Here is a 27,957-nt window from a genome sequence, read left to right on the forward strand (position 1 = left end):
CTCACATCCCACCCCAGGAATCTAAATTATTCAGAGCAAAATACATAATGAACAAATTTACCTCTTGGGAGATAGACAATACTATACCTTGAAACACAGTGCCTTCCTGGAATGAGGAAAGCATTTTGCAAAGTCATTCTAAGTAAACCTTTGAAGAAATATGTCTAACACAAATTGATCAGGAGACTGTGCAGCTACCAGTATGCTGTTAAAATTCTTTTGTTTTTTTTCCCCTCGTGTTTTGCTACCACTGTATTGGCAGATTATAGCTATCTTAGTCTAACATGGCGTTTAATTTTTAATTTTTTTTAAGTGAATAGAAGTAAACTGAATTGTATTCTGTATTTCGAAGTTATAGTGGGATGATAACATACTTAAAGCAATTTCAGTTTGCAGTTCTTGAAGTCATAACTTCTATGCTGGAATTACAGTTTTGATTTTTCATTACAAAACATTTAAATAGTATTGTAGTTTTTTTGCTGCATGTTGTTGTCTTGCTCACTTTACTCAGAAAACGTGTAGTGTTCTATAATCTTACTGTAGTGTAGTACCTCACTATGGTTTGTTCCAGTTATTGATGGAGATTTCAAATTTGGAGTTAACACCATAAAATTATTACTCTTAAAAATATTATAGAAATCATGTGAGTTTTTAAAATGATTGCTTTAACCAAAATGGAAATAGACAATTAATTGCTATTGTGACTTTGTACAGGGATTGAAGTGCATCGACCAAATCTTCTACTGGGATTGATAATTCGCCAGAAAATGAAGAGACAGATTACCGCTGTTGCAAGCGTTAGTAGTAGCTTTGCAGATGAAGTTCCTGAAAGTACCTTGAGTAGCTTGCCACCAGAGAAGAAAAGCAAGCCAAACAAACCTGAAGTCTCTCATAATGAATTGGCATTAGAAGAAGAAGAAGAAAATGATTTTTTTAATTCCTTCACAACTGTGCTACACAAGCAGAGAAATAAATCTCAGCAGTCTAATATAGAAGATGTTCCTGCAGTTGTTGAACCTTTAGTGGAAAGTACCAAACATGAACCACCGAAGCCTCTCCGATTCCTTCCTGGAGTCCTGGTTGGATGGGAAAATCAGCCTTCTACTCTGGAGCTAGCAAATAAACCACTGCCAGTGGATGATATTCTTCAAAGCCTGTTGGGTACTACAGGGCAGGTATATGAACACAGTAAGTCAGAAGTGAGTCCCAGCGAAGACATACCATTGTTAAATGAGCAAGCAACTTTAAAAGAAGAAGACATGGATGTTGCTGATGTACCTGCTGAAGCGAGTGAAACAAAGGCTAGCTTGGATGGTGTACAGGAATCCACTGATGCTACTGTAACAGCGGATGCAGCAGCTGTAGGCACCTCAAGTTCTGCAAGAAGTGCTGGAACTTTGATAGGCCTTAGTCTGAAGGGAAAACCTCCAGATGTTTCCACAGAAGCGTTTTTAGCAAACTTATCTGCCCAGTCACAGAATAAAGAAACTGAAGAAAGTAAAGAAAATGATCCGAAGTGGCAATTACACGACAAGGAGAATGTTGCACAGGAAATCAGAAGGACCACAACTTCTAGCTTTTCTTCTTCCTCATCAAACGCAGGAAAAAAAAGCAGTGAGAACAATGTTAATGTAGGCTCTGCTGAAGGTACAACTGCTAATACTTCTAAATCTCCGCCATTTATTAATCTCAAAAGAGACCCACGACAGGCAGCTGGACGAAGCCAACAGACTAATGCTTCAGAAAGCAAGGAAGGAGATGGCAGCAGAAATGAAGACCGACAAAATGTTTCAGGAAATGACCAAATGGAATTAGAGAATAAGCAGCCTTCTGGAGAAAAGGGCTTAAACCTATATCAAGGTGATGCACAAGCAAATGAGATGCAGTATAGTTCAACTGCAACAAAAGCAGATAATGTATGTGCATCACAAGCAGAAGATACCAAGAACTTGCAGGAAGATAGCTTGATGCAAAACATTGAAACGGTGAACTCATTTAGAAGAGGACCAGCAGCAACTTCATCTCATTTTGAAACAGAAAATTCTTCTCGTTCTGAATTTATTTCCAAAGGCCCAAGCCCTATTACAAGTGGCAGCTTCTCATCTGTTAGACCTCCACAGCACAATTTTCAGCATCCTAAATCTAATCCACCTGGATTTCAGTTTCAGACTCCTGCACCTCATAACTTTCCTCCACAAAACAGCCCTATGTTTGGGTTTCCTCCTCATTTACCGCCTCCACTTCTTCCTCCTCCAGGCTTTGGCTATTCTCAAAATGCGATGATGCCATGGCCACCTGTAGTTCATTTATCAGGTCAGCCACCACACTATGCCGGACCCATTGCACAAGGGCTACCAGTGGCTCACAAACAATCAAGATTTTTGGGGCCAGAAAATTTTTTTCAGAATAAAGACAGCAGGAGACCAGAAAGACGTCATAGTGACCCTTGGGGCAGACAAGAACAGCATTTGGACAGAGGGTTCAGCAGAGTTAAAAATGATCAACACAGACAAAGGTTCTATAGTGAATCCCATCACCAAAAGAAAGACAGACACGACAAAGAGTGGAACAATGAAAAATACTGGGAGCAAGATTCTGAAAGAAATAGGCGCAGAGACAGGAACCAGGAAAAAGAGAGAGAGAGGAAGAATAGAGAGGAAGGACATAGAGACAAAGAAAGATTGCGACCTCCGCACAATGATAGGGGTTCTGATGGAAAATGCCCCAGAGAGACTAGAAATCCAGAAAAAAAGACCGATAAGCCTAAAAGTGAAGAACAGGCTCATGAAAAGGATAAAGAGAGGGAGAAAAGTAGAGAGAAACATAGAGAACGAGAAAGTGAAAAGAACAGAGATAGGCATAGGGACCACAGTGACAGAGCTAAAAGCAAAAGGTAAAAAGATGCAGGCAGTCTTTCAAAATCCTATTTAAATAAACTGTTAGAGTAATGTCATAAAACTTTGTATAAAAAAAAAAAAAAGCCTGCTAGGATTGTGCCATCTTTTTTTATTCAGTGTTGGTGTTTTGCAGAAACAAGTCTGTGTTTTGGTACCAATCACTGTACCAATACTCATCCTTTTTTTCATTATACCAACTATCACTAGAAGTAGGAGTTTAATATTTTTAAAAATTTTACATTGCTGTATATTCAAAATTTTAAAGATTTCTTTTATTAATATGCAATAAAGGCTTAGAAATTTTCTTAGCTGATGAAGTTGGCTTTAGTCAAGTATGCAAATAGTTGCTGCCTTTGGTAATTTGTGCTCTCTTCTGTTTTAAGATGCTCTGATAATTTTAAAGGTGAATTTCATAAATAACCTTCTTTTTAAATTGCACTGTTTTTAAAGACTGTAGCAGAGCCTCAGAATCCACACACGTTACAACAAAATATAATATCCTCGGTGGTGTGAAGAGTTCTTTTTAAATTATTCAGTAGTACAATAAAATAATTCAAGCATATTTCGTTAGTTTTTCAAGTATTTCCTAGGCATCTGAAGCAGTTTGTGACCAGAAATCGGAAGGCTGACCTGCTCGAATGTTATTGCTTTAAACTGCACTTGTTTTAATGAGAAAACATTTTTAAACTAAATTCTTCAAAATATGATTTGTAGTAGTCAGTCATTTTTCCCATCCTTTTCCATGCTTCAAAAACTTGAATACCTAAGCTTGTACATTACTTTGTGTTTTACTATCCTTTTTACTGTAAAATGTAAATATTTTAAGGGATATTTTGATTCTAAAACGATAAAACTTTCTCACATACTGTGTGTGTTTGATTTCATAGATGTGAAACAGTAGGCTAAATTAGTATAGTAAGCTGAGCTAGGTGTTTTGGGGGGAGGAGAGGGAGGAGCAGAAAAAGGTGGGGGCAGAGTGTTTGTACATTGGGGCTTTCAGTAAGTTCAGATTTTGTAGTGACTGACATCCACTGATTAAAAAAACAAACAAACAAAAAACCCCCCCAAAACAAAAACAAGCCCCAAATCTATTCTTACACTTTTTCTTCAAATACACTGTTTGTTTTGTTGCGTCTTTTTAAAGACAACAAAAATATTCCACCCCTGGATTTTGAGATTTACGGTACTATTTTTTGGTTGTCTGTTTTTATTTTGAGAACCTTATCTTATGTATGGATGTAGCATTTTGCACTTGGCTGTAGAAAAGCTGCTGCTTTCCGAGAAGATCTTCCCACTTTAACAGGCTAATTGTTACTGTTTTAAATTGTGAATATATTTAAAAGTCACATTTCATTTGGAGATACTGAACATAGCTTTATAGCCAAATTGGCTAAAATTAACATCAGAAAACTTGCACTAAATAAAGGTGGCAGAGTGGACTTTACTCAGTAATGTTTCTTAGGCTCCTAGTTCGGATGGCTGATAAGAAAAACCCTCAGTTCATTAGAAATTAGAAGCAATATTTGAACTTCTGAATTACTTGTAGCATGACAAAATGATACAATTAAATTAGCCTGCTCCAAATGAATTCCACGATCTGTGTAGCAGTAGTGCTATTGATTATGTCTGGTACTAATATGCACGTGTTGTGCTGCTTAAATATTTACACCAGGGTTCTTTAGATACAAAAGTGCACAGGAGATGTAAATTTGGTACCATTTTATGTGGAATCTGGTTATTTGTAATGACACTTGTTGGATTTATTTGAAATGATGTATATTACTGTTCAGCCACTTTAAGAACTAAAACTTAGAACTAACAGGCTCATCTGGAGACCTCCAGAAGATCCTTAAAAGAACCTTTAATCTTTCTATTGACTCTGTGGGGAAGGTAGGGAATTACTTTGGGAGGACTGCATTGTGTAAGTTAGGTATCCACAACAGTGGACTGAATCCTATCCTTGATGGTTTGTGTAGCTTAGATTTAATATGATTTGAGATGGACTAATTGTTTTGCTGTTGGAGTAAGTTTTTAAGTAAACTCTTACAAGCAGAGCTACTAAGTTTTTGTTGGGGGGGGGGGGGGGTTGTTTTTTGGGTTTTTTTTTTTTTGGCCTGTCCCAAAGTAGCCTCCTCCCAGTCCATGGTTACTCGCAAATCTCAAATTTGCGTGCATTTGTGCTCTAGTGATAACACTGGTAGCAGTGAAAATTGCATCTACCTATATCGAAGAGATAAGAGTGCCCTTGGTCAGAATTACCAGAAATATTTTGTTTAGAAAGAAAGCGTAGACATTTTCAAAGTTTTACGAGTGCTTAACTACCTGGCTGTTGTATTTAGAACCTTACGAGTGCCAGAGCAAAACAGCTCTTCAAAGACAATTTTGTCAAGATTTTAAATTAACAAGCAGAAACAGTTTTCCAGAGCTTGGTCTGGAATCCAAGTTGATCTAATGGGGAATAAATCTCCTTTCTACAGGAATAAAGGGTTTTGTCCCCTCTGTTGCCTTCAGCCACTCTCCCTCCAGCACTAGTGTTAGCTGGAAATGCTCTCATTGTTACTTGCTTTACACTGAATCACTGCTCAGCAAATAGACCGCAAAAAGCGGTGTGCACTGGTGGGGAACTGGCTGTACACCAGGAACCCCAGAGAGAAAAAGGATAGATCCAAAACATGCTTCCTTCCCAAGCGTATGGCCATAAAAGGCCTTTCTAAGAGGAAGACTCGGCAGCCAGCTCACAGACAAGATGAAGGCCAGTGGGCTTCGTGAGCTGCTGCTGTCTGCCGGGAAGTGGGTAGGGAGGTCACAGCAGCAAGCCTATCACTTGAGGGCTCAAAGAAGCTTATGAGGATAGAAGGCACCTCATAAAGATTGGGTTGGGTTATTAAAACATCTCGGGGTAGTTTCATCACCCTGCCTCAATTAACCTTTTGAGTCTTCTTTAACTGACTGTTGGCAACAAATTCATAACCACACACAAACTATGGTTAAGTGGAAAGTAATATGTGTCACCTGGTCTTTTCTATACCTACAGCGTCTGCTCCTGATTCGCTTTATGTGAAGAAAAGGATTAGTTACTTGTTCCTGATCTGTATCCACTGAGGACTTACTCTGGGAGAATTTCCATGCAGCAACTTGATGGTTAAGAATGTGCTTTTGAGCAATAATAAAGTAAAAAAGGAATAGAAATCCATCACTATTATTTTAAGTATTTTATTTATACAGTAAGTCAGCAGGCAAAATAAGAAATGTAAATGTCATCTTAGATCTTGTGTTTCAGCACATGAAAATATAACTGATTTCTCATAGTTATTTTTATTGATCACTAAAGTGTAGACTATCACTGGGCTTTTTCAGAAGGAATAGAATTTGTGCGTTCATGTACTGAAGAGCTCTCTTTGCTTTTGAGATTATGAACTGACGAAAAATGTGGTCATGGAAATTCAATTTACTGAGGCTAAAACCTTTGTATAGTAAAGTTTCAAAATGTTGGGGGGATATAAAACGTGGGGGGAAGTGTTCAAATATTCAGACAGGGTCGACCTCTGCTGGAGGACAGCAGCAGGCAAATATTTTTTATATCTGTACAGTAATTAATTAAAATACCTTTTTTTGACAAGTGGCATTAGGTAAAATGCAAGTTCATTTTAGTTATTCTACTTGCAATCTATTCCACCTGCAATCAAAAAGAGAAACTGGGAAAAGAATAATCTATTTCTTTATTTAAAAAATAATAATAAAGAAAATTAGGATTCTATCAAGTAATGTTACAAGGGGAAAACTTTCAGAAGGCCAAAGGAAAATCCAGCCAGCCCCTCTTTTCTTAATCACAGAAAATGAATATTCTCTTAAGCCATTTTTCATCTTTAGAAAAATGTAACATTTTTGTCATAATGATATGCTTTTGACATAACGCAGTGCCAGTATCTAGGCTAGCTTCTCAGTGTGGCCAGTGAGCCAGGCAGAGAACTGTTCTGCAACTACACTGGTTTCAGTATTTGAAGTCGTTCCCTGTTCAGCCTTTCTCTTCCAAAATTATAAAAGAGAAGTAATGCATTTTAATAAAACGTAGAGTTTTGATGAAACAGGTAAGCTGTCTGTTCTCATAAAGTCAAAAAAATTAATACTAGATTGATGGTTGTTTTTCTAAGCTAATTGCTACCTATTTATCTGTTTACAAAACTATTTCCAGCACAATAAACCAAAAAAAAATCAGGCTTTTCTGTTATTTTAAAGTAAATATTAAAAGCTATCTGTAAGTAATTATATGAGTTAAAGTAAAATGTTTGACCATTTTTTGTATATGCTATTAATCTACAACATTAAAAAAAAAGAAAAGGAATTGTAGTGGAGGGTCGGTATTACTAAGTGCTTTCTACATTGGTTCCTTAATCTTACACTGCCAGCTATCCACAAGAGACAGGAGGAAAAGGAAATTCATCTAATTACATCACTTTTTTAAAAGTTTAAATCAGATTTCCAACTAATTTCTGTCATCTCCATTATAAATGTTATAACCTTCTGCTTTCATTAGCTGAATCTTTTCAGAATCTTGGAAGAGCACAACATCTTTAATTCTACCAATGAATTCCTGCTGAAAAAGCCCTGCAGTGACTATATTTACTTCTCTGCCAATTTCAAACCCACCAAAATAACAGATGCCTCCGTAGTTTAGAGCGGTGTATTTTCTTTGTGGATCAATATCTTCAAAAAGAATTGGACCCTCATCAAGATACACCTTAATACAAGTTTGGTTTTGAACTACAGTAACAACATGCCATCTTCCACAACAAAGGGAGTATTTACTATAAATTAGAGGGACAGAAATTCTTTCTCCAAGATTAACTACAATTTTTAATGTTCCATTGGCAATACCAAGAGCAAGGAAATCATTGTCTTCATCTTCAGCTTTTCCCATCCATAATATTAAGCCTTCAGTTTGATTGGTAGTAAAATTTAAAGAAATGCGGCTCTGCTGGAGGTCTCTTTTTCTGTAGTGTGGGTCTATGTATTTGATGTAGGAGTTACCAACAAACTTTGCTGTAAAAAATGTGATTTTTTGGTCACAGTACTTACCTGACCACCCCAGTGCGCATACACAGATATATGAAAATAAAATAGGTTCAGGAATACAGAGAGCTTGAGACCCACACCTGTTTTGTGAACAGTAAATAGATTGTTCACATGTATTCCCTACCCACTGCTGTGGGCAAGAGCAAGAAAATCCCAAGTCTTCAACCTGACACGTTCCGTTATTTTTGCACACCGTGTACCCACAAGCTGTTCCATCGCAGTCACCTACGTTGGCTCCATCTTTTGGGTCGGTCACAGTAAGTTTCAGTTCTCTGTTATTTATAACAATTTCTCGTATACAGCCACTGAAACCTGTGGGCTCATTTTCTGTTGCCATTGAATTGACAAGATTTAGAGAGGACACTCCTCCAACGAAAAAATCTGTGTGTGTGTCTAGAGCATTCATTCCAGCAGTAGCTTTCTGAGTAATGTTGACACCGTCCAGGTCCAGGTAGCCCTCATTACCGACTCTTCCTGCTCTGAGAGAATGCCATGTACTTCCATCTGTATGGACTTTCTGAAAAGTCTGCAGGATGACTGTCTTGTCTCCAAGATTGAAGCGCAATTGTATAAATCCGTTTACTAAGGATATACATAGAAAGTCACCTGTAGATAACAGTATAAAATAGAATTTTACTGTTTAGAGGAAGCTCACTGAGCAATAGCATATCCTTTAGGATCCTCATGCTCTCATGCCTGCACTTCCCCAATTCAGTAGCTCAGTTTCAGTGGCCTTGTAGCGTTGTTATATTTAAATCATATAAATGTAAATGTTCCATGATGGCCCTTCTCATGGTAACTTCCTTCATCCCCACTCCCCCATGGAAAATGAACTCATGAAGTTTTCTATTTTTCAAAGGAAAAAAAAAAAACTTTATGAAACGGTCTGCTTTGGTGCAGGGACTATATAACTGTTGGGGAAAGGGAGAGGTAGGATCACTTTAGCAACGAAAGAATGCCTGCTGGTGTTCCTATGAAAAAGAATAAAGTTCTGGCCGAGTTAATTGCTAAAATAATCTGAATTTCCGTATGCTGAATAAAGGCTATTGGATTTGTCAGTTGAATGTGCTGAAGAGTGTCTATACCAAGCATACTCTTGTTTTCCCTGGAGCATCTTTTGCAACTGGGTTGTTTTGATAAGCTGGGTTTTGGTGTTTTTTCCCCTCACCGTTCTCCCCTATTTTTTATGCCTCTTCTGAAGGCCTCCATGGCCTAAAAGATGAGAATGGAGTTACCTTTTTTGTACTCTGCTTCTGGCCTTACAGGCAATGTAAAATGAGAGGGTATCACTTTGAACTACGCCACAAACGTGAAGAAGAAAAGTTGGGAAAGGTTAGGAAAGAGGAGCTGGAAGGAAGATATGTAGGGCAGGTATAGAGGTTAACGGGGAAAGATGACAGGGAGGCAGAACAGGACAGTGTTGTAGCCCCTGTGCAAAGAAGGCATTGATGTTCAGATTTGATGTTTATCACTACTGTAATCCATGACACCTACGCAATGTGCAAGTGAAGGTCGCATTTTCTAACTTCCTGATGTTTACTTTCACAATTTAACTTGTTTTTAGTATTACTTTTGGGAGTTGCAGGTATAAATTTCATTTATTAAATTTGTTTAATAAGTTTATTAAAATTGGATGTAAGCTTTTTTCTCTCTTTTTCTAATAGTTAACAGTAAAGCTTACATTTTCATGTAATATTTTACTAATGAAGAAATAGCTTCAAATTTGGAAAGCAGAATTTTCCTAATGATTCAACATTCTCAAGGATGGACCTGTTAGTAGAATTAATGAAGTTTTCTTTACTCCAGTTGTAATTTTTGAGTAGATCTGATCTGTGAATTACATTCTCTTTATTGGAAGTTAAAAATGAGTGGCTTAACTTACTGGAAACTTACAGAAGACATTACAGTTATACTTCTCTTTAGAGCAGTTGTCCAGGTTTGCATTCAAGAGGGGATGGAGAAGTTTTGGTTCTAGTGGCAGCTGCAGCGGAGGTGCCCAGTGCCTTGCCTTCCTGCCTTGGGCACGGCAGAAGGCTGAGGAGAACGCTCTACCTTCTGGCAATGCCGGCCCAATCATTGCAGGGAGCTTCCTCCCAGTTGGCTAGTTCCTATCTGGTTGTCGTTAACACTTCGTATCTGTTTTACTTAACTGCCTTACCTGTAAAGTAAAACATACGTGTTCTTTTTGAGTACCTTGTTTGTTTTCTTTTTTTTCAGAATGTGGGTATTTTTCCCTTCCTGTGTGTTTCCTCTTGCCAAGTGATGTGGCTTTAAGCTTGTTCAACTTGCCATCATGTACTTCTCTTTCCTGATGACTGTACTCATCATCTTGTTTGTTGGAGCAATGTACATAACCTGCTTATGTCTTTTTTGTTTTTAATCAGTACCTCAGCCCTAAGGTAAGAAAGGAGCATCAGAAAAAGTTTCTAAACTCCCTCTTTGGCAGACTTTGTCATCTCTCTGACCGAGACATGCAGACTTTGCGTCCTCATTCTTTGCTGCCTAGGAAGAAGGAAAACCTCAGCTTGGAGCTTGATGGCTCATCTGGCCTGCAATCAGGAGCTCGAGTGTTTTTACAAAACACAAAAGTGTTTTTACTACTGAATTCTTCCTCTCAGCTGTCTCAGTATGGGAGGTCATGAAGCAAGCTACACTAGCTGCCTGTTTTTCTAAGATAGGGTGCTGAGTACACTGCTCAGGCCTGTCCCACAAAGCATTAATTGGGGCCAAAGATTTTTTTGAGGAAGCTTGCTTTCGTTAGGCTTGAAGGCCCCTCAGTTTTTCTAAGCAGACTTTTGGACTGACCCCTACACTGCGGAAAATACAGTCTACAAATAGGACACGCAACCTAGCTTCTATATTTTCAGTTGTTTATTCAACATCTCTTGACTAATATGGATAATTTATCTTCATCAGTACTCTTACAAAACTGGAGAGACTATTGAAGCAGACATTCACATTCACTATTTTTGTTGTGTACTTAAGCCTTTGTGCAACCTGTTGGATGGTGTGCAAAGGCCTGTAAGCCAATCTGTCTCAATAAAGTGGCATCCTTCACTTTGGAAATAGACTATTGTAGCTTCACTTTGGCTTGGAACTACAGCATGTCAAGTCACTGGGTACTGAAAACAATTTTCAGTGGTCACAGCATTCAGTTGACTTCTGATGCACTTCCCTGTTTCTCTAATCTTCCCTGTTTTGTCAAGATAAAGTAAAAAGCTTTTTATGGCCAAAGGGCTAAAAAGATTGCTTTCCTGCCTTCTCAGGGGAAGGGGGCTTTACACCTGGTGTTGCCTTAAGCAAGGAACTATGCTGGACTTAAAACAGCACCGGTACTTGCAAATCCAACTCAGAGTTTCACTAAGTAAGTGCCTTAAAGTTAAACCTGTTCCATCTCAGATGAAATGGTTCGTCTCTCCATCCCATGGTAGAAGGCAGCACTTCCAAAACAGGTATCAGTGTTTCTTCATCACTTTAATTTTCAGGGTTTCATAATGAACATGCACAAGTCTCACCTGCTCCCATATCAGATGTTAGAGTTCATAGAAGCCAAGTGAACTCTAGGTCCTGAACAGTTAGTACCTAAAACTGGGAGTTAATGAAAGGTTTCTTCTAGGCTCATCTGACAGTTATTGTGAGATCTGGACTATCTGTGACAATACCTGCTGATATGACTTCTTATGACAGACTCTGAATCCATCACAAAAAATTGCAGGCGGCTTATTACTCTGAAAGATGCCCTGTAGCTATACTGGTTACGATCCAACAGTAAAGTTTTAAATTCTTGCAATGCTCTTTCATTTTCAGCCTCTGTCTAGAAATACAGATGTGTCCGTATATTCCTAAGTCATCACAGGAAACTCATCTGCATGGTAATGTGTCAAAGCTCAGTATAGTTAGAAATGCATATAAGGAATGTTTTCAATCTATTTTGAGGCATCCTGTTCATGGAGAAGCACTACAGTGCATATTGAATTAGATGGTATTAAATTTGGACACCTGAGTTGGAAAAAGATCTCTGCAGTTAGTATGTTCACTATTTAATATGCCTAATGGCAGAGTATTTCCTAGGAGGACTGAATACGCTCCTAGAGGATCTCAGGCTGACAGACCATAGGACAAATGCTACTTTTAATATTCCTCTTTCAAGTTCTTTTGCCCATAATGACTCAGTCTACTCTAGTGCTCAGTGTGTGTGCATAAAAGGCAAAATCTTTATTTACCAGTTAGGGTACTGGGGCACCTGTGTTTATTTTTATACCTCACTGCAAATTAGTGTGCACTATATGCCAGATTTAATTTTGAGCTCTTGAATGAGGAGTTACTACATTGACACTAAGGAGGATTTCCTGTTAGTTTTTAAGGCTGACAGGGCTTCCAGAGTATCCTTTTAAGTAACTTTAGAAGCAGTAGATGCGGTCTTCTTGTGAGTGGCATCTACCATTTTGATGCAGTTATTTGGCCACAGGGATATAGAGACGCAAGCATCTTTAAGGACTCCCTGTTTGTTAGAAACTCACTGATCAGTTCCTGGACTTCTCAAGGTCTATGTTCCTTTACAAAGACTTGTAAGACATCTGATATTTGGCGTTTATTTTTTCTTTGCTTCTAAGCAGAAGCCTCTACACTGTAATATTCCGCTGGGGGCAGAGGCCAGAGGTGAGCTCAGTGCCCCAGCAACCTCTGCAGGGTAGGTGTCCCAAGAGCTCTAGGCAGTGATTGCCTGGTTACAGACACCTACGAACTCTGGTCCTTCAGCCATTTTGGAGCACTGAGACAGCATCTCTGAATGTACGTTTGCTTTTATTATGAGACACTATGTTGTCAATGAGTGTTACAGAAATGTCAGTATGTTTCATGAACAGTAATTTCTACAATGACTATTTCCTATTGCTAAAGGAGAAAAGTTGTTAGTGATTTATCCAGGGTTTAAGAAAGTTAAGTATCTACGTTTACATGTTCTTGTTCAGCATGTTGATTACAGTTGACCTTATTTCAGCCACTGACAGGGAAAAAAGGTTGGTAACACTGAGTCAGTCTTGCAGCTATTTTATTCTTAAGATTACCATCCATACAGGGTTTTTCTGCTCATTCTGCGTGGGCTGTCTTGGGGTTTTATCAAAGTTACCAGTAGGCACGATCCATTTCCAGCGTCAGTGACTGGTTGAGGAAAGATTAAATGATGTGTGATGGAACGGTCTTTGGTCTTTGCAAGCAGTCTAACTTTTCTCAGTATTACCTCAGTATTACAGTGAACACTTGAACCTTTAACCCTCATAGACAATAGCATTCACAGGAATCATTCTCAGTTAATGAAAGGGAACTCTCTTGCTCTAGGTTGGTTTCAGTATATGCTAATTTTCATTCTAAGTTGACCCAGGTAAGCCACCATAATAAGATGCCTGTCTCTCCAACAGTATTATAGTCTCTTTTTGGTGTGATGCATCCTATAACCATCATAGCTCCACATGTATCTTCACTCACTGCTCTCTCCCGCCTTATTGAACTCAGGTCACATTGCTTTCATTCTTCTTTTTCTCATCATCCTTTTCTTCTTGGTTTACCTTTCACCCTGCTATCCTGTACCATTTTCCATGGACCCAAATCACAGCCTGGTCCTATGCTGTGACCCTTTACAAAATCTTCCAAAAGCAAAGCTTTCCTTGTCTAGTACAGGGTGAAATAGCCACGTCAGCCTTCAGCTGAACAGCTGTGCCCCAGGAAGGCAATGCATTGTGGGCCCCACAGAAGAAGGAACCTAACTGACCAACAGCTACCCTTGACAGGTGATCTCTAGACCATTTCTAAGAGTCAGAACGAAGCCCAGGACCAGGGAAGGGAAGCAAAGGAGGGGAGGGGAACAGATATGAAGAGACAGAACAAGGGAACAAAAAACAGAAAGAAAAGACAAGCCATATTCCTACCCTTCTGCAGCCCCTGGACTTCCTGCCACTAATTGCTAGCCAATACTTCAGCATGGTTGAAACTTCTGTTGTTCTCAGCTTCAAATCTGATAGCTTTTGTTGCCCTCCTATTAGCTATAAGTTTGGGGTTTTTTTTTTGGTAACCTTGACGCTGTATTTGTCATGGACTGAGTGCACACACAGTTACATATCAGTCAGCTGACAGGTTATAGCAGCTTGTTGCAGCTATTGTCACTTGATCTTTTATCTAGTGATGGCCATAGCACGGTGCCTTTAATGCCGTGGTGTTCATTTAGAGGTGCTACTCCGTGGACATGCTTTCATGGGATTATTACAAAATATTCTACTCCATGTATGGAGCCAGAGACCACTTGTTCTCAATCTTACATTAAGTCAAGTCTGTGAATCTCTCAAATCATGTAAAAATCACTGTGACCACAGCTGGATCCTACCTTCCCCTTGGAGCATCTTCCCAGAGCAGAAGGGCACACCTAGGATCCAAAACAGCCCTAGTTATGTAGTGATGTGCATATATCTAGAAGGGGTGGGCTACAACTCTCCTACAGGTTAGACTGTTCACCCTTGCCCTTCAAAAATGCTGCTGCTTTTGGTGAAGAAACCTTTCTTTCTGCTTCATTTAGTCAGCACTAGCACCCTGGCATACTTCAGCAGCTAGGAGACACCCTCATCAAGCAACCTTAATCTGACTGCTTCATTTTTGGTTTGCTTGACAGTGGCAGAGTAACAGATCGCAACAGTACTTCATACATGAAATGGACTGCAGGTCAATAGGGATGACCGTTCTGCCACAAAGGAAGCAGAACTGTCCCCTATATCCACTGCTAATTTTGTCCATGCAAATGATTCCAAAACTATCAAAAAAGCAAAAAGTATGTCCCTTTTGGCTAAGGAAACATGGCTGCCAAAAGAGAATACTCTTCTAAACGTGGGTAGATGGTCAATTTTTTTGTGACTAGGAAAACAATCCTCATTCTTATCTGGATATTCCAGGTATTCTGAGCATGTTCTAAAGATTTTAGTGCAATTCCATAGTGTGATTCAGTTTCTACAATAAACAATGTCTTATAAATCATGCAGACATCACACAACCACACTCTCCATCTCATTCTTATTTTCAGGCTTTACGTTTTTTTTTTTTTTTTTTAAGCTGAAATTCCTTAAATTTCAGGCATTAATGTTTCTAAACTTTTCAGACCAGGAAGGCAACACAACCTTGTTTAAGAGAGAGATCGCTGGTGTTGCAAATCTTGAGTATTAAACGTAGTGTAACTCACCCTATTCTGTTTATTAACCTAACTTACTTCATAGTCACCCTGTGCAACTGTTCTTTTCCATTTTCTCTGGGAGCCTTTCCTTCACCCTAGCCTGAACTCTAGAACAGCGCAGACAATCTGCAATTCCACCTTTATGAACAAGTGTAAAGCTTCATTAATGTTATAACTTAACAAAAAGTTCATGCACCGTACTTACTGCTTTCTACCTGGAGCGCTAAGGCCTTCAAGTATATAGAGTGGCCCTATGTAAATTATATTAAATTATATGTTGTTGAAGCATGAGTAGTATCTAGCTAACCCTATCTGAATTAAAGGCTTTTCAGTGGATTTCTCACACTTTCACTGGCAGAAAGAAGACGCACTACGCTTGAGGGAATGTGAAGTGGGCTGGCCTTCTACCAACACTTTGTGGAACTCCGTAAGAATGCTATATTATTTTCAGAGACCTCATTCAGAAACACTGCATATAACTGTGTGCATCTCCCACATCTTTACCTTCCCTGGTATAAAACAGCTAATTGAAGGGGTGGGGGGAGACCCTTTGTCTTCTATCTGCAAGTTTCCAAACTAAAACATGCATGCACAGCTCACTTGCTCATTTTTTCAGCTTGTTAAAAACTAGCCACTTAAAATTCTGCCAGACTTTCAAATTACTTTCTTAGGAGCTGCACATAGGAATTTTACAAGACTTAAAGCCATGAAACACCTCCAGAAACAGCTGACAAGGCAAAAGAGCCTATGACTGGCAGAATTACAGGGAATTCTGCTAATAGAAAAGATGATTGGTAGGATGCCTTCTATTTTACACGAACTGTTTAAATGTATGTACTGAAGTAATTACACTCTTAGATGAGTGGAGACTGGAACTAGCATACCAACATTTTAGTGGAGAGTCTATCCAAATATCCACCAGTTCTAGAAACATATATATGGTTCTTTGAAAAGAACAGAACACGAAGGAAATGTTTCAAGGAAAGCCTCATGGCCTCAAACCCTTTCTTCATCAACTAAACCTTTTTTGCTGATGGGAGGATTTTTTTTTTTTTTTAGTGAATGGTCCCTTGCAGTTGGCAGGGAAAGTCCTGGTGTAGTGTTCACTTTTGGTAACAAGCCACTATATAACTGTGCCACTGTGACATACGACAACTCAGTCTCATTCCTAAATTAGTTGCACAGTCAGAGTTCATTTCTTTTACAAAAATAGCATTGTCTAGTGAGAAAAAAGAACAGAGCATAGAAAAGTCCCAATTATTTTCTATTAAACAAGAATTTTAGAAAAAAAATCTTATAGTTTGGACAATCAATTTATTAAATCTTAAATAATTTTGTACAAGAAAAGGTTTTATATAAAGTGCTTTGTAAACTAATCCACAACCAAAAGCTCTTTCACATCTGCTGGCTGCTAAGAATACTTCTCAGTCTTTCATCAGTCTAATTCTGTCTGGATTTGACAGGATTATATGAAGGCAAATGTAAAGAGCCAGATGATTAGCTTCTCCTAAATCTTTCAGAACTTCAGCATAGTAAAAATGGGAGTAGGAAAGTTGTAAAGCAATCTAATTACTCTATAGATTATTGCTTTTGTTATGTTTTTGTTTTGAAATGAAATTTGCATGGCTCTAGACAGAGATTTTAAGAAAAATACTCCATCCTTTGCAAACTAAACATTCACCACTGGCAATAGAACGAGGGCTTGTTCATGCTAAACCACTCCTAGCCCAAGTTAAACAAGCTGCAGAATTTCTTTGATGCTTCCAAAGAGATATTTAATTTCTTTATATGCTAGCTGCTTCCATGACCTTTGACTAGTCTGGCGCTCTTTTGAGAGAGAGCCTTTTTTCTCTTCTATTTTTCATGGCCCATGTCATAGTTTAGCTTACACAGGAGGGAACTATTCACAAAGCATATCAGAATTTGGCCTGTAAGGGATAAAATTATAAAGGATTCATTGTAGAAGACATGAGTTCTTTGCAAATAAATGTATTTGTATTTCAGTTATGCCATATATTTTTCTCTGAAGCTGCTTCTCCATATGTGGCTGCAATTAAAAAAGACAAACAGAACGTACCAGCACTGTATTATGACCATATCAGTCTTACCTAACTGTTAAAATGCCTGTGTAGAGAATAAGAAGGTGGTAAACTGGCTATACCTGTGTGTAAATGTGTGTGTCTGAGTATGTTTATTGAAGAGTCTCGAACCTTTAGGCTTTTAACTAATTATCAGACATCTTTAGATTTCTTTGTTCAATATTTTTTTCTTAATATAAAGCCCTGTTTTTGCATAACTTATTACAAGTGGAAAATTTCACCGCTGCTCCAAGATCATATGTTAGGAATGATGTGTGAGGCTTCTGTTCAAAAACATGCAAGACCACAGAAATCCAGCATAAAATATGTTAGCAAAGTAGATGATTACAACAAATTTACACCTTAGAGACTAAATTTAAAATGTATTTACACTAGTTAGCAAATTATGCTTTCTTACTTTGACTTAATGTTTAAAATACTTCTATAAATAGCAGAAATACTGTATTTAGATATATACTTTTTTTCATTCTGCATATCTGGCAAATGCAAAACTTGCATGTTTTGCATGCTGCACCAGCAAACTTCTCAGCGTTATATAATAAACTCCTGATGAACTTCACTAACTCTCTCATAGTGAATTCACTTTCCCTTGACTTCAGTTTGATTAGTTTTTATATTGCTTTGTTTTTCATGATTTTAAAAGACTGGCCAAACCCTCAGATTGTCAATCCTGGCATCATTGCACCAAAGCTATGGGAGCAGTATCAGTAAACACCTGTTGAAGATCTGGTTACAGTTACTCCTCAGGTGAAAACTGTTTGTTGAACCACTTCATTAAACCTTTGTTGGCCTCGGATTCATCCGAAATTTTATTCCATGTGCTCATTTGCATGCAATTGATTATTCATACAGTTCAAAAGCCAGTCATCATGGACAATGAATTTCAGAGACTGAACACTTGAATCACTTGTATGTACTTCTCTCCATTTTCAAGAAAGCACCTGGGTGTACGATGCTAGCCCACTGGTGATTGTGCCTACCTGACTGAGAGCTCAAACGCTGTGCGGTGTAGAACAGGATGCCATCTGGAGAAAGAGGCTGAAACTGTAGCTTGATGTGGGTCTTATGTCGGATATAAAAGGGTGCAAATGACATCCATGATGATTCATTACTTCTGAAAGATGGATCGCTAATGGAGACAGCTGAAAAATAGAAGAGAAAATACCTTCTGAAAGATATTTTGCGAGTGCTATGTTATTGTGGCACCAGTTGTCTCCAGATATTTTGCATTGTTCACAGGTGGTACACATAATACTTTCAATTCTTCCCTTTCCAAAGGCTAAAAATAACCTAGATACAGAATAAAACTTACATAACAGCAAATCAATGCCATTTCATTTTCTGGGTGCCTGATTTTCATTAACAATCAAGCCCATAGTTGTCACATGAAATAAATGTAATCTTGTTAGTATTCGCTTTCAAATAAATGCAAGTATAATTTTCATGTTGTTTAAGAATTCAAATGCAACGTACTCTTCCAGGATTCAGAATAAAAAATTACTTCTTCAACATACAGACGAAAACTTTAGTAGAGGATTTTTTTATGAACTGCTTTGTATGCTGCAAGAGTGTACATTTTTAGGAAGAATGTGTTCGTTAATGGTTGCTGATGCTTATTTGGGATAATCACACTCAACTGCTTGATAGTTCAGATTGTCCTATATCATACTGAAACAGAGCACTTTCACAAAATTACAGCAGTGCTATAATACACAGTTTTGCCCTATACACAACTTCATCATTCTGACTTACCACTTCTCTCAGCACTAACTGTTCATAAATAAGGCTTGCTAAAGAGATAAATGACTATACTTTTCTATTCTGCTTGTGTCACTTGGAACCGCTTCCAATTTTTTTCCACTATAAAGATATTATTATATATTTGAGACGTAATTATGTTAGCTATAAGATAATTCATTGTTATTATAAATTTATTGTTATTAGTTTCCTGTATTTGTTGTTTGAGGCACCATATCAGAAAAAGTCAAGCTATTTAGACGTGCAGAGTACTTTTAGACCTCTGCGTGATAAGCACTTTTTACTACTTAATTAACACCAGAACTAAATTTCTGACCCATAAGCGCTGCATCCCTCTCTTTTGACAGTTTTCCTGCTGAAGCTATGCTCTTTCTGTTCAAAGAGATCTACATCTTTATTCATTTTGGTGCCCCCAAATTCATTGAAGTTTTACAGTAACTTACTTTCAGTCAAATATGCCTTCAAGGTGTCCTTGTAGTACACTCCTGGGCAACCTTATGTTACTTTTGCACATTCCAATTTTCTGTATAGCATCTGCTGGTGAATTCACTTGCCTTCCAGTTGTACCTTGTACAGCCCATCACAGAAGGGCCTTATTTCTCACACTGATGTGCAGTCAGCATGCTACAAGAGTTTGTAATTGGCCTGTTTGTCATAATAGGATTCAAGGTGCTCCTTCTGGACTGTTTCCAGCAAACAGATGCACCAAAGGTCCAGATCTCATGCCTGTTATCAGTCTAATGACTTGAGGATGCCTCTTGATCAGTTTGTAACACAGCTGGCTTTTGTGTTCATTTCCCCCCACTACGTTATAGTTAGTACCTCTGAGGAAGGAGCATGGATTTAAACTCACAAATTCGCAGTAAGTCTAAAAGTAAGTAAGTTTTGCTTTCCAGAACCCCAGCCATAATGGATTCATAAAATGGTCTAACTCTCATCAGAATCTGGCTTTTGATTATGTGCTGTTCAACACATACATACATTCTCACACAAACACGTTACATTAACAATCATTCCCATCCTCGGCATCGTAATAGCTATTAGGATATGAAGGCTAGGCATTGTCTGTCGTAATATCTCACATAATGTTAGAAATGTGAAGTTTTGGCAATTATATAGTTAACTTTTCATATAGTCTTAATAGTAGAAATTACGCTGGAAAACAAATGGTAATAAAACTTACTAAACAGATTAAATTATATAATCTGTGCTATTAAAACTTGTAACCACTATCAAGTACAAAAGGCAACATAAAATAATAGTAATAATAATTTTCCCATGGGTTTTTAGGTGCTTGGATCTGTTTAGCATGTAATATTCTCCACTAGTATTTAAGGATGCAATTACTATACTGATGTCTTCAGAATTAAAAATCACTCAGAAATAATAATTCATTTTATTCACAGACATTTTTGCTTTCTGCACCATTTAGAAATCAGCTTTCTTCTAGCAAATTTATGCACAGCAAGACCTATATATGGAAAAATTATGCCACAGCAGTCAATCATACATTAAAATATGCTGCTTCTTAAGAGGCCATACTAGGTGATGTGTACGATGATGTGTCTGAAAGTTTTCATGACAGACTCAGTTTCAGTTTGTCAACATAGTTAATTTTTCACTGTTTATGAAGGAAGCTTGGACCATGACTAGTATGAAAGCAAAATGTTCAGTTGCAAGAGGGTGAATGCTACATTGCTCATCACTGGCAAGGTATATGAAAGGAAGATTGCTATGACAAAGGGCCTTGGAGGAGGAAAGAGAGAACAAGGATGAAAAAAATGTAATTTCATAGTGTCAATCAGAGAATAAATTAAATCCATGACTTTACATTACAAACAGAATATTAAAAAATAACGTCCATATTTTCAGCAATAGATGTCAGAATGCTTTTGAATGTAGGCATGATTATCCTGATCTCAAACAAAGTGTTCTATTTAATTTACTTCATTCTGAAACTTTTAAGATGTAAGTATTCTATATCCATTTTGCTAAAGAAGTGTTTGTATTCCCAATACATAAATCTGAACAAATGTCAGAAAACAACGTATTTTGCCACAGTGTAGCAGGACTAACTACAGGAAGTACTGGAATGACTCCTAATTTGCTTGTAAATTGTTCTGTAAATACTGATTATATGCATGAAAAACATCTGACTTGACAGGTACATGGAAATGTGCACCCATATCTCAGAACAGAAGGCTTTAAGTCTACTGCAGTGCACAGAGAAGATCAGAATAAAATTACATCTCTGCAGTAACACTGCAGCTATAAATACACAGACTTTTAAGCTCAAGAATAAGACAATTAAAGCTTTTCACTTTGCTTTCATGGCAGGAATATGCAAAACTAACATATCATGTCAAATGCAAAGATACTTTAGGGTTGTATTCCTTGCAACAATGTATTTTTCCTAAGGAAAGAAAATAATTTTGGCTAAACTTGAGCAAGACAATTCCTGTGTTGCATATGCTTACTCCAGAGAAACTCTACACTAAAACAAATACGGCAAATGGATTGTGAATCCTATAAGCTAAGTTCATAGGACTTGTGCTGTGTAACTATTACATTACTCACTAGGGCACCAAACACTGTATGGGGCACTGTAAGCACAACAGGCACTTAAGCAAACATTTCTGTTCTGTATCAGACTAATATCTCTTACTTCTCTGGGTACAAGTATCTAATGAAGCTATACATCTCTAAATGATACAAAGAGAATTAAACTCTAAATCCCATTAGACCAATTAGAGCTACAGGAGCACACTGTTCCTGCAAGTACTATCGCTGAAGCATGTTTTTCTTTCCCTGTAGTACTCATTAATACTTTTCAGGTTCCTTCTACTATTCCCTTTTGATCAGCCCTGTCAACGCTTATAAGTCCTTCTCTGCTGCTGTTATGAACAAAGCTTTCTAGGTTATTCTCACAGCCCACCACGAAAGCAGGAGTGCCTGTACATATTGCAGACTACTGCCTTGGGAATTTCACTGCGATAGTTTCTTCAACCAGCCTGTTGCCTCAAAACTTTTGCCAAGCCCCTTTTGCCATTCAGTCTGTCATGTAATCTTGCAACAGGAAGGTAAGACGCTCAGCATAAAATCACTGAGCCCGAACACACAGAAGGAAGCACAGAGACAGGGGAAGCAGGGATGGCCTACCCAGCAAGGAACACAGAGACACTGCCTGAGGGCACAGGGACGGACTTAAGCGTCAAAACACAGTAGGAGACAAAACTGGCAAGGTCTGTGAAGGGAAACAAGAAAGGCTTCCATGAGTGAATCGCAACAAGAAGGCTAAGGAAAATGGGAGGGCACTCCTCAAGGGAGCAGGGACCTAGCGACAAAGGACATGGGAAAAAGCAAGATCCTCAAAGCCGCCTTTGCCCTGGTCTTTACTGGCAAAGGACCTGCTCAGGCCTCCCAGGTCCCCGGGCCTAGTAGCAGAGTCTGGGGAAGCGGAGCATGAGCTGTGGCAGAGGAAGAGTTTGGGAGCGCTTTGGCCAACTACACCTACACATACACAAGGCCAGGAGACCAGAGGAGAGGCAGCCCAGAGTGCTGAGGCAGCTGGCCAATGCCACTGGGGGGGGGTCCTGGTGGACAAGTTGAATGAATGAGCATGGTCTTTCTTTGCTGCAAAGAAGGCCAACTGCATCCTGCTTATTACAACCAGAGTAGCCAGCAGGTGAAGGGAAATGATTATTCCCTTCTGTTCAGCATCTGTGAGACCAGATCTGGAGAACTGTGTGTCCAGACTGGATTTAATGCTTATCTTTGCAGTTGCCATGAGATGTCTTCCATTTAAAAAAAAAAAAAAACCTGCTGTGTCACCTTTTGTTACTACTCCTCCAAGTAGTTTCTATTTCAAATAACAATGTCCCAGTTCAGTGTAATCTCATCTTCTTCTCAAACTGATTCTGAAAAACTGCATGCGATCTTTGATCTAACCAGGCATATTAGTTTGTTTTTCTCCTCGCCAATCCTTTTTGCAAAAAAAAAAAAAATAAAAAAATAAACAAAAAACTCTCTCACAACAAGATTTACTATAAAACTCTGTCACTTGTCACCATAAATCCATTGTCCTGATCACATTTTGTAACTTTTGACTCAATATTTGTTTTGTTCTGGTAGTGTTAAAAGTCATGCTTACTGTCAGGGTGCAGTGAGAGGTGGCTGCTCTCTAATGGAGAGGAGCTAGGAGCCGAGGGCGATAACCTGGCCGGCAGGGTAGGACCTCACCAGCCAGGCCAGTCCAGTGCCCTGAGCAAGGTGAGCAGGCAGGCCCAGCGAGGGGCAGCTGGGGGCAGTCGTAGCCCAGGGCATCAGGCACCTCTGTGGGGATGGGACATCACCAAGGCTGGGCCAGAGAGTCATTCAGTGGATCAGCATCCGCGTCCAGATAGCAGGGCCCATGGCCAGGCACAGGCACGGCTGTGATGCCGTTGCAGTGTGGCTGAGGCAGGGATCAAGGGCAGAAGCCTCAACTTAAAAGCGGCTCCTGAGCAAAGCAGGAGGAAGCCTCTGTGGAGGCTTCTTAGCAGAGATTTCTTCAAGGCCAGATACCTGCACCATCTCCAGGGGGCTCTGAGACGATGCAGCCAAACCCACAGTGAGGTGGGGAGGATGCGCTCAGGGCCCTGACATTTACGGTGCAGTGTTAACAGTTCCTTAGCAACAAAGATGGCTGAAAGCTTTAAAATCCACAGTTAGAAATTTTCCATGGCTTGAGTCCTCCATATAGAGAGCATATTTCTACCAGACACAAGTTTTTTTCATTTTGGAAAGCAATGACAAATCCAGCTGAATGAAAATTTTCATCTTGAGAGGCTCTTTGCTTAAGGCTGCAGGTGAAAGTAGATTGAAATTGCATAGGTCATTTTTTTGTAGCTATTTGGAAAAACTGAAAAATTTTACTTCAAATTCTCTAAAATGGAATGCATTTTTCCTTTGAGATACCATTTTAATTTGATTTTTTAAATAGGCAACTTTTCCATAACTAACAAACTAATTCATGTATAACCAAAAAAACCACAGTTCAACTTCTATTTTAGTGCGGTAACAACAAGTAGAGCATGTTAGTAAAAGTATCAATTATTAACACAGCTCTAACAGAACAGTTAGAACCATGCACTCATTATGAAGGTGGCAATTTTGCCAGACCTACAGCCATTATTAATCCTGGTTGTCCCTGAAGAGGACAGACTCCAGCAATCATTATTCTGCGCAATACTGGAGCAGGAGGTTACAGTTTTGTAAGTAAAGTCTACTGTTTTGTTTGTTTGCTTTGTTGCAGTGGAGTTGTACTCTCTACTGTTAGCTAATTAGATAGCTAATTAGCTAGAAATTAACATCCAGGAGCATATGGGTAAATCCTTAAGGAGATCTCATTTTTCCAATACGTAAAATAGCAATCACCAGCCCAAGTCAAAATTGTAGACCTCAGGCTTTCAGTATGACACCTATTGAGCTGAGTGCCTAAGACTAGGTAACGGGCGTGCGCAAATTGTACTGGGAGCAACTGTGTAACCTCAGTGCTAAGAAACTACTTGGAGCAGGAATTTGAACCTGATTCTTCTGCATCTGAAGATACAGATATTATAATCACGATATGGATAATTTCTATTTCTTCTGTCCAATGAACAGTTCAGACAGAAAAGACTACTAGAAGATAGATGATACTAGAAGACAGCAAAAAAAGAAAGAAAACCTTATATATCCAATACCTCAGTTGTTATTATATTCTTCAAGGATACGACAGATGTGAGCTCAAGTATTTGCATCATAACAGTTACTAAAGCCAAATGCCTACTTGCTAGACAATTAGGAAAATACGATTCTAACAAAACCTATAAATGTTTAATCCATGCTTGGCTTTAGTAGCAAGCCTCTTTTAGGTACTGATCTGTCCTGAAAATGCTGTCAAGTTGAAACCTGCAAGAAGAAACAGCCAGCCTGAGAGGCCTTCATAGGGAGCACTTCTGCACTGGAAGCCTTCAATTATCTAAAGATTTGGGCACTGAGTGTGACTGTATCTCAGTGCAGTCTAATAAAACAATTGACAAAGGTGCCAATGAGTTAAGTATCTAAAACTTTTGTGTATCTAGTTCCAAGCTGAGATCTTTACTTACTCATTTCCTCAGCCAGACTTGGTTTGACAACAGTGCAAGCGCACTTTGAGGAGGACTGCGCTGTAAGAAAGCTGGTATTCTGCATAGTGTTAATAAGAGTAATTCAGTCAGGAACATAGATCACTGTATAATTGGAGGAATTCATTTTGTGATTAGGACACTTGCATTTATATGTCTACACATCCTATATACAGGCATAAGAGTTTCTAATTGTGGTCAACTGAGATATAAGAGAGGGTTCAGCTGCTGAAACAAGCGTCGCTTGCCATCGAGCTGCTCTAGGATATCCACGTGAACCTGGCAGATGTAACACAGGAGACCCACAGCCTTCTGGATCTGGCAGCTGAAGGTTCATGGCAGCATGAAGGTCCATGGCAGCAGGAAGGTCATATACAACAGCATGTAAAAAAGACTAGTCGCCTGTTTTCAGGCAACTGAATAGCACTGCTTTTCAATACAGTCAATGGAGGCCAGAAAGTGATTCACCTCACCTTGAAGTGGCCCCCAGGGCTCCATTCAGTTTCCTAACCATGAGCACCTACTGAATTTCCCAAGCGCTATTGCTTTACCTTCATGTGCCATTTCAGAAAAGGACAGGTCCTGTACCATTTCTATGAACCCTGGCTGGATACTTTGGAGACATGTCTGAATGCCAGAGCATCTCAAATAGCACTAAGAATCTATATTTAGAAAGCATCTGGTCAGCTAAATAGTTCCACTAATTCTATCCCAACTACAATGGGAGCTGAACTCACATGTAGATACATAAATCTTGGTGCTTTGCTTTTAAAAAGAATTCCTGTCCTTGTCACAGTTTTTAGCTCTGAACATCTTCATGAAATAAGGTGACTAGCATATTTTAAGCAACCGGGGGGGGGGGGGGGGTAGCTTTTAAATCTAATAATTAAAAAAGTAAAATTATGTATTTTATATTACATAAATTATTTTTTTTCCCAGAAGTCTCTTATAGCCTCAAATCATTCATTCCCATACAGGAGGTTTGAAAATAATTCCAGAGCCATCCTGCTAAGTGTTTGTTAGCTGAGTGTATCTTCTTCTTATTGAACTGGATTACTATAGGAAATGGTAAGTGCATGATCGAATTTCTGCTGGGATACATCACTCATGGCTGACTTGGTATGGAGGGAATTGCTGTTCTGCTGCATATCAATTGGTTTTTTTTTGTCATGCATGACTTCCACTGGAGTTTATATATAATTAATCCATGACATATATTTAACCAGGCAATTCACTTTATTCTACTTGACATTTTAAGTTATACAAATGTATGTTTTCTCATATCTACTCTGAATATTAAGTTTACTAGACTACTAAAGAGAAATCTGAAACCTAAGATTTTTTTTTTCTCAATAAAACTTTAAAAGTGCATTTTATCCTCATAACACATGACTGCTATAGCTGCCATTTAAAGATTTTCTTGGCATGTTGTCACAAGGTTTCAAAAATTCTAGTGGAAACCGAAAGCTTGATGGGACCAATGGTGCATAAATTGCTAAGAGAATATAATAGTCAGTATGACTCAAGATAACAAGCAAGTCAGTGCCTGCAGCTGTATTGTAAATGCATAAACACAGGAACATAAGTTTCCAAATAATAACTACAAAATAGTCTATGAATAGAGCCAGTAGGTCAAACTGCATTGTCAGATAAGTTCAATATAGCATGCACATAGGCATGCTTGAGTGTTAGCATGTAAGATGCATAGTCAGGACAGAAATTTTGAGCTCAATCATACCATGAATTAATTTATTTTATAATAACAGTAAAAAATATGTCAACTAACATTCTAGACTATTATGAAAGAAGTCTAAGTCTTTGAAAGTCAGTTTCTTCAGTTTTTCATTCATTCAACACCCCTATGAAAATGGACTAATCAGTTAAAACTTTGTTTTTAGTTATTTCACTGTCAGATTTTCAGGTAACTGCAAAATTTTACTGCTTTTTTATATCAGAATAATGGAATTTGACATCAGAATAATATCTAGAAATTTCACTTCAGCTCATAAACATGGCCAAAGGAACTTGTTTATCATTTTTTCATCAAACAGATTATTTTACGGCTTGGCAAGTATCTCATTATGTTAAATTAAGGACAGAACAACACAAAGCTCTTTTACATTTGCTTTCTTCAAGAGTTGTTGTGACAGACAGTATTTGCAGCTGTAGAATTTGAAGGCTATTGTATAGTTGAAGAAATCGAGTTATTAACTTCTTTGTTTGTCAAAAGGGCAGTAGCATTCTGTTATGTTGCCTTGAGGTTAAGGAAAAATATTTTAATAGGTTTTGTGAATATATGCAACTAAAGTTAATCGCTTTGAATTCTAATATGGCAAACTGTTTCCATAAGTCTGCTTAAACTGCCCAGGACATGACAAAATTACTGTCCTCTATATGTCCATGGATCTGATCAGCATCTGATTAGCACAGAGTCTGAAGCTTCCCTGTTAAAGAAGAAAACTGCCTAATAATTCTGGTTCAAAACTTACACACACTTTTTGATGAAAATTGTGCTTATTTTGGCCACTGGCAATGCTTCTCCAATACTGCCATCTACAGAGTCTTTCATATATTACATTGTCCCCTTAAAAGGCAATACTGCCAGGTCCGTTCAGAAATCTCATAACTAACTCTGAAATTACTGGTTTCTTCATTTCGCTGCAAAACCGAGTAAACTATCTAGAATGTAAATTTCATATGCTTAGTATCTAGAGGAATTTCTCGCTTATGTAGACAGATACCTACCTCAATGAACCTCAAAGTTAGTGGCACTC

The 27,957-nt window shown here is 38.4% G+C and overlaps 2 protein-coding genes across 8 annotated transcripts in view; one reads left to right on the forward strand and one right to left on the reverse strand.

The window, feature by feature from the left end:
• Positions 1–3,763, forward strand: part of PHF3 (PHD finger protein 3) — a 55,036-nt gene extending 51,273 nt beyond the window's left edge. For all 7 annotated transcript variants that reach the window (XM_068937473.1, XM_068937470.1, XM_068937472.1 and 4 more), the window contains one exon: positions 715–3,763. In XM_068937473.1, coding sequence (XP_068793574.1) covers positions 715–2,897 — 2,183 coding nt within the window. In that variant the 3' untranslated portion in view covers positions 2,898–3,763. The remainder of the gene's footprint in view (positions 1–714) is intronic.
• EYS (eyes shut homolog) overlaps positions 2,968–27,957 on the reverse strand; it is a 1,042,686-nt gene continuing 1,017,696 nt past the window's right edge. The window contains exons 49-50 of the mRNA XM_068937477.1: positions 18,260–18,421; positions 2,968–8,576 (exon numbers count right to left, since the gene is read on the reverse strand). Of these exons, the coding sequence (XP_068793578.1) occupies positions 7,381–8,576; positions 18,260–18,421 (1,358 nt within the window). The 3' untranslated portion in view covers positions 2,968–7,380. The remainder of the gene's footprint in view (positions 8,577–18,259; positions 18,422–27,957) is intronic.

This window comes from Struthio camelus, chromosome 3 (genome assembly GCF_040807025.1).
Source record: "Struthio camelus isolate bStrCam1 chromosome 3, bStrCam1.hap1, whole genome shotgun sequence".
NCBI classification, from domain to species: Eukaryota; Metazoa; Chordata; class Aves; order Struthioniformes; family Struthionidae; genus Struthio; species Struthio camelus.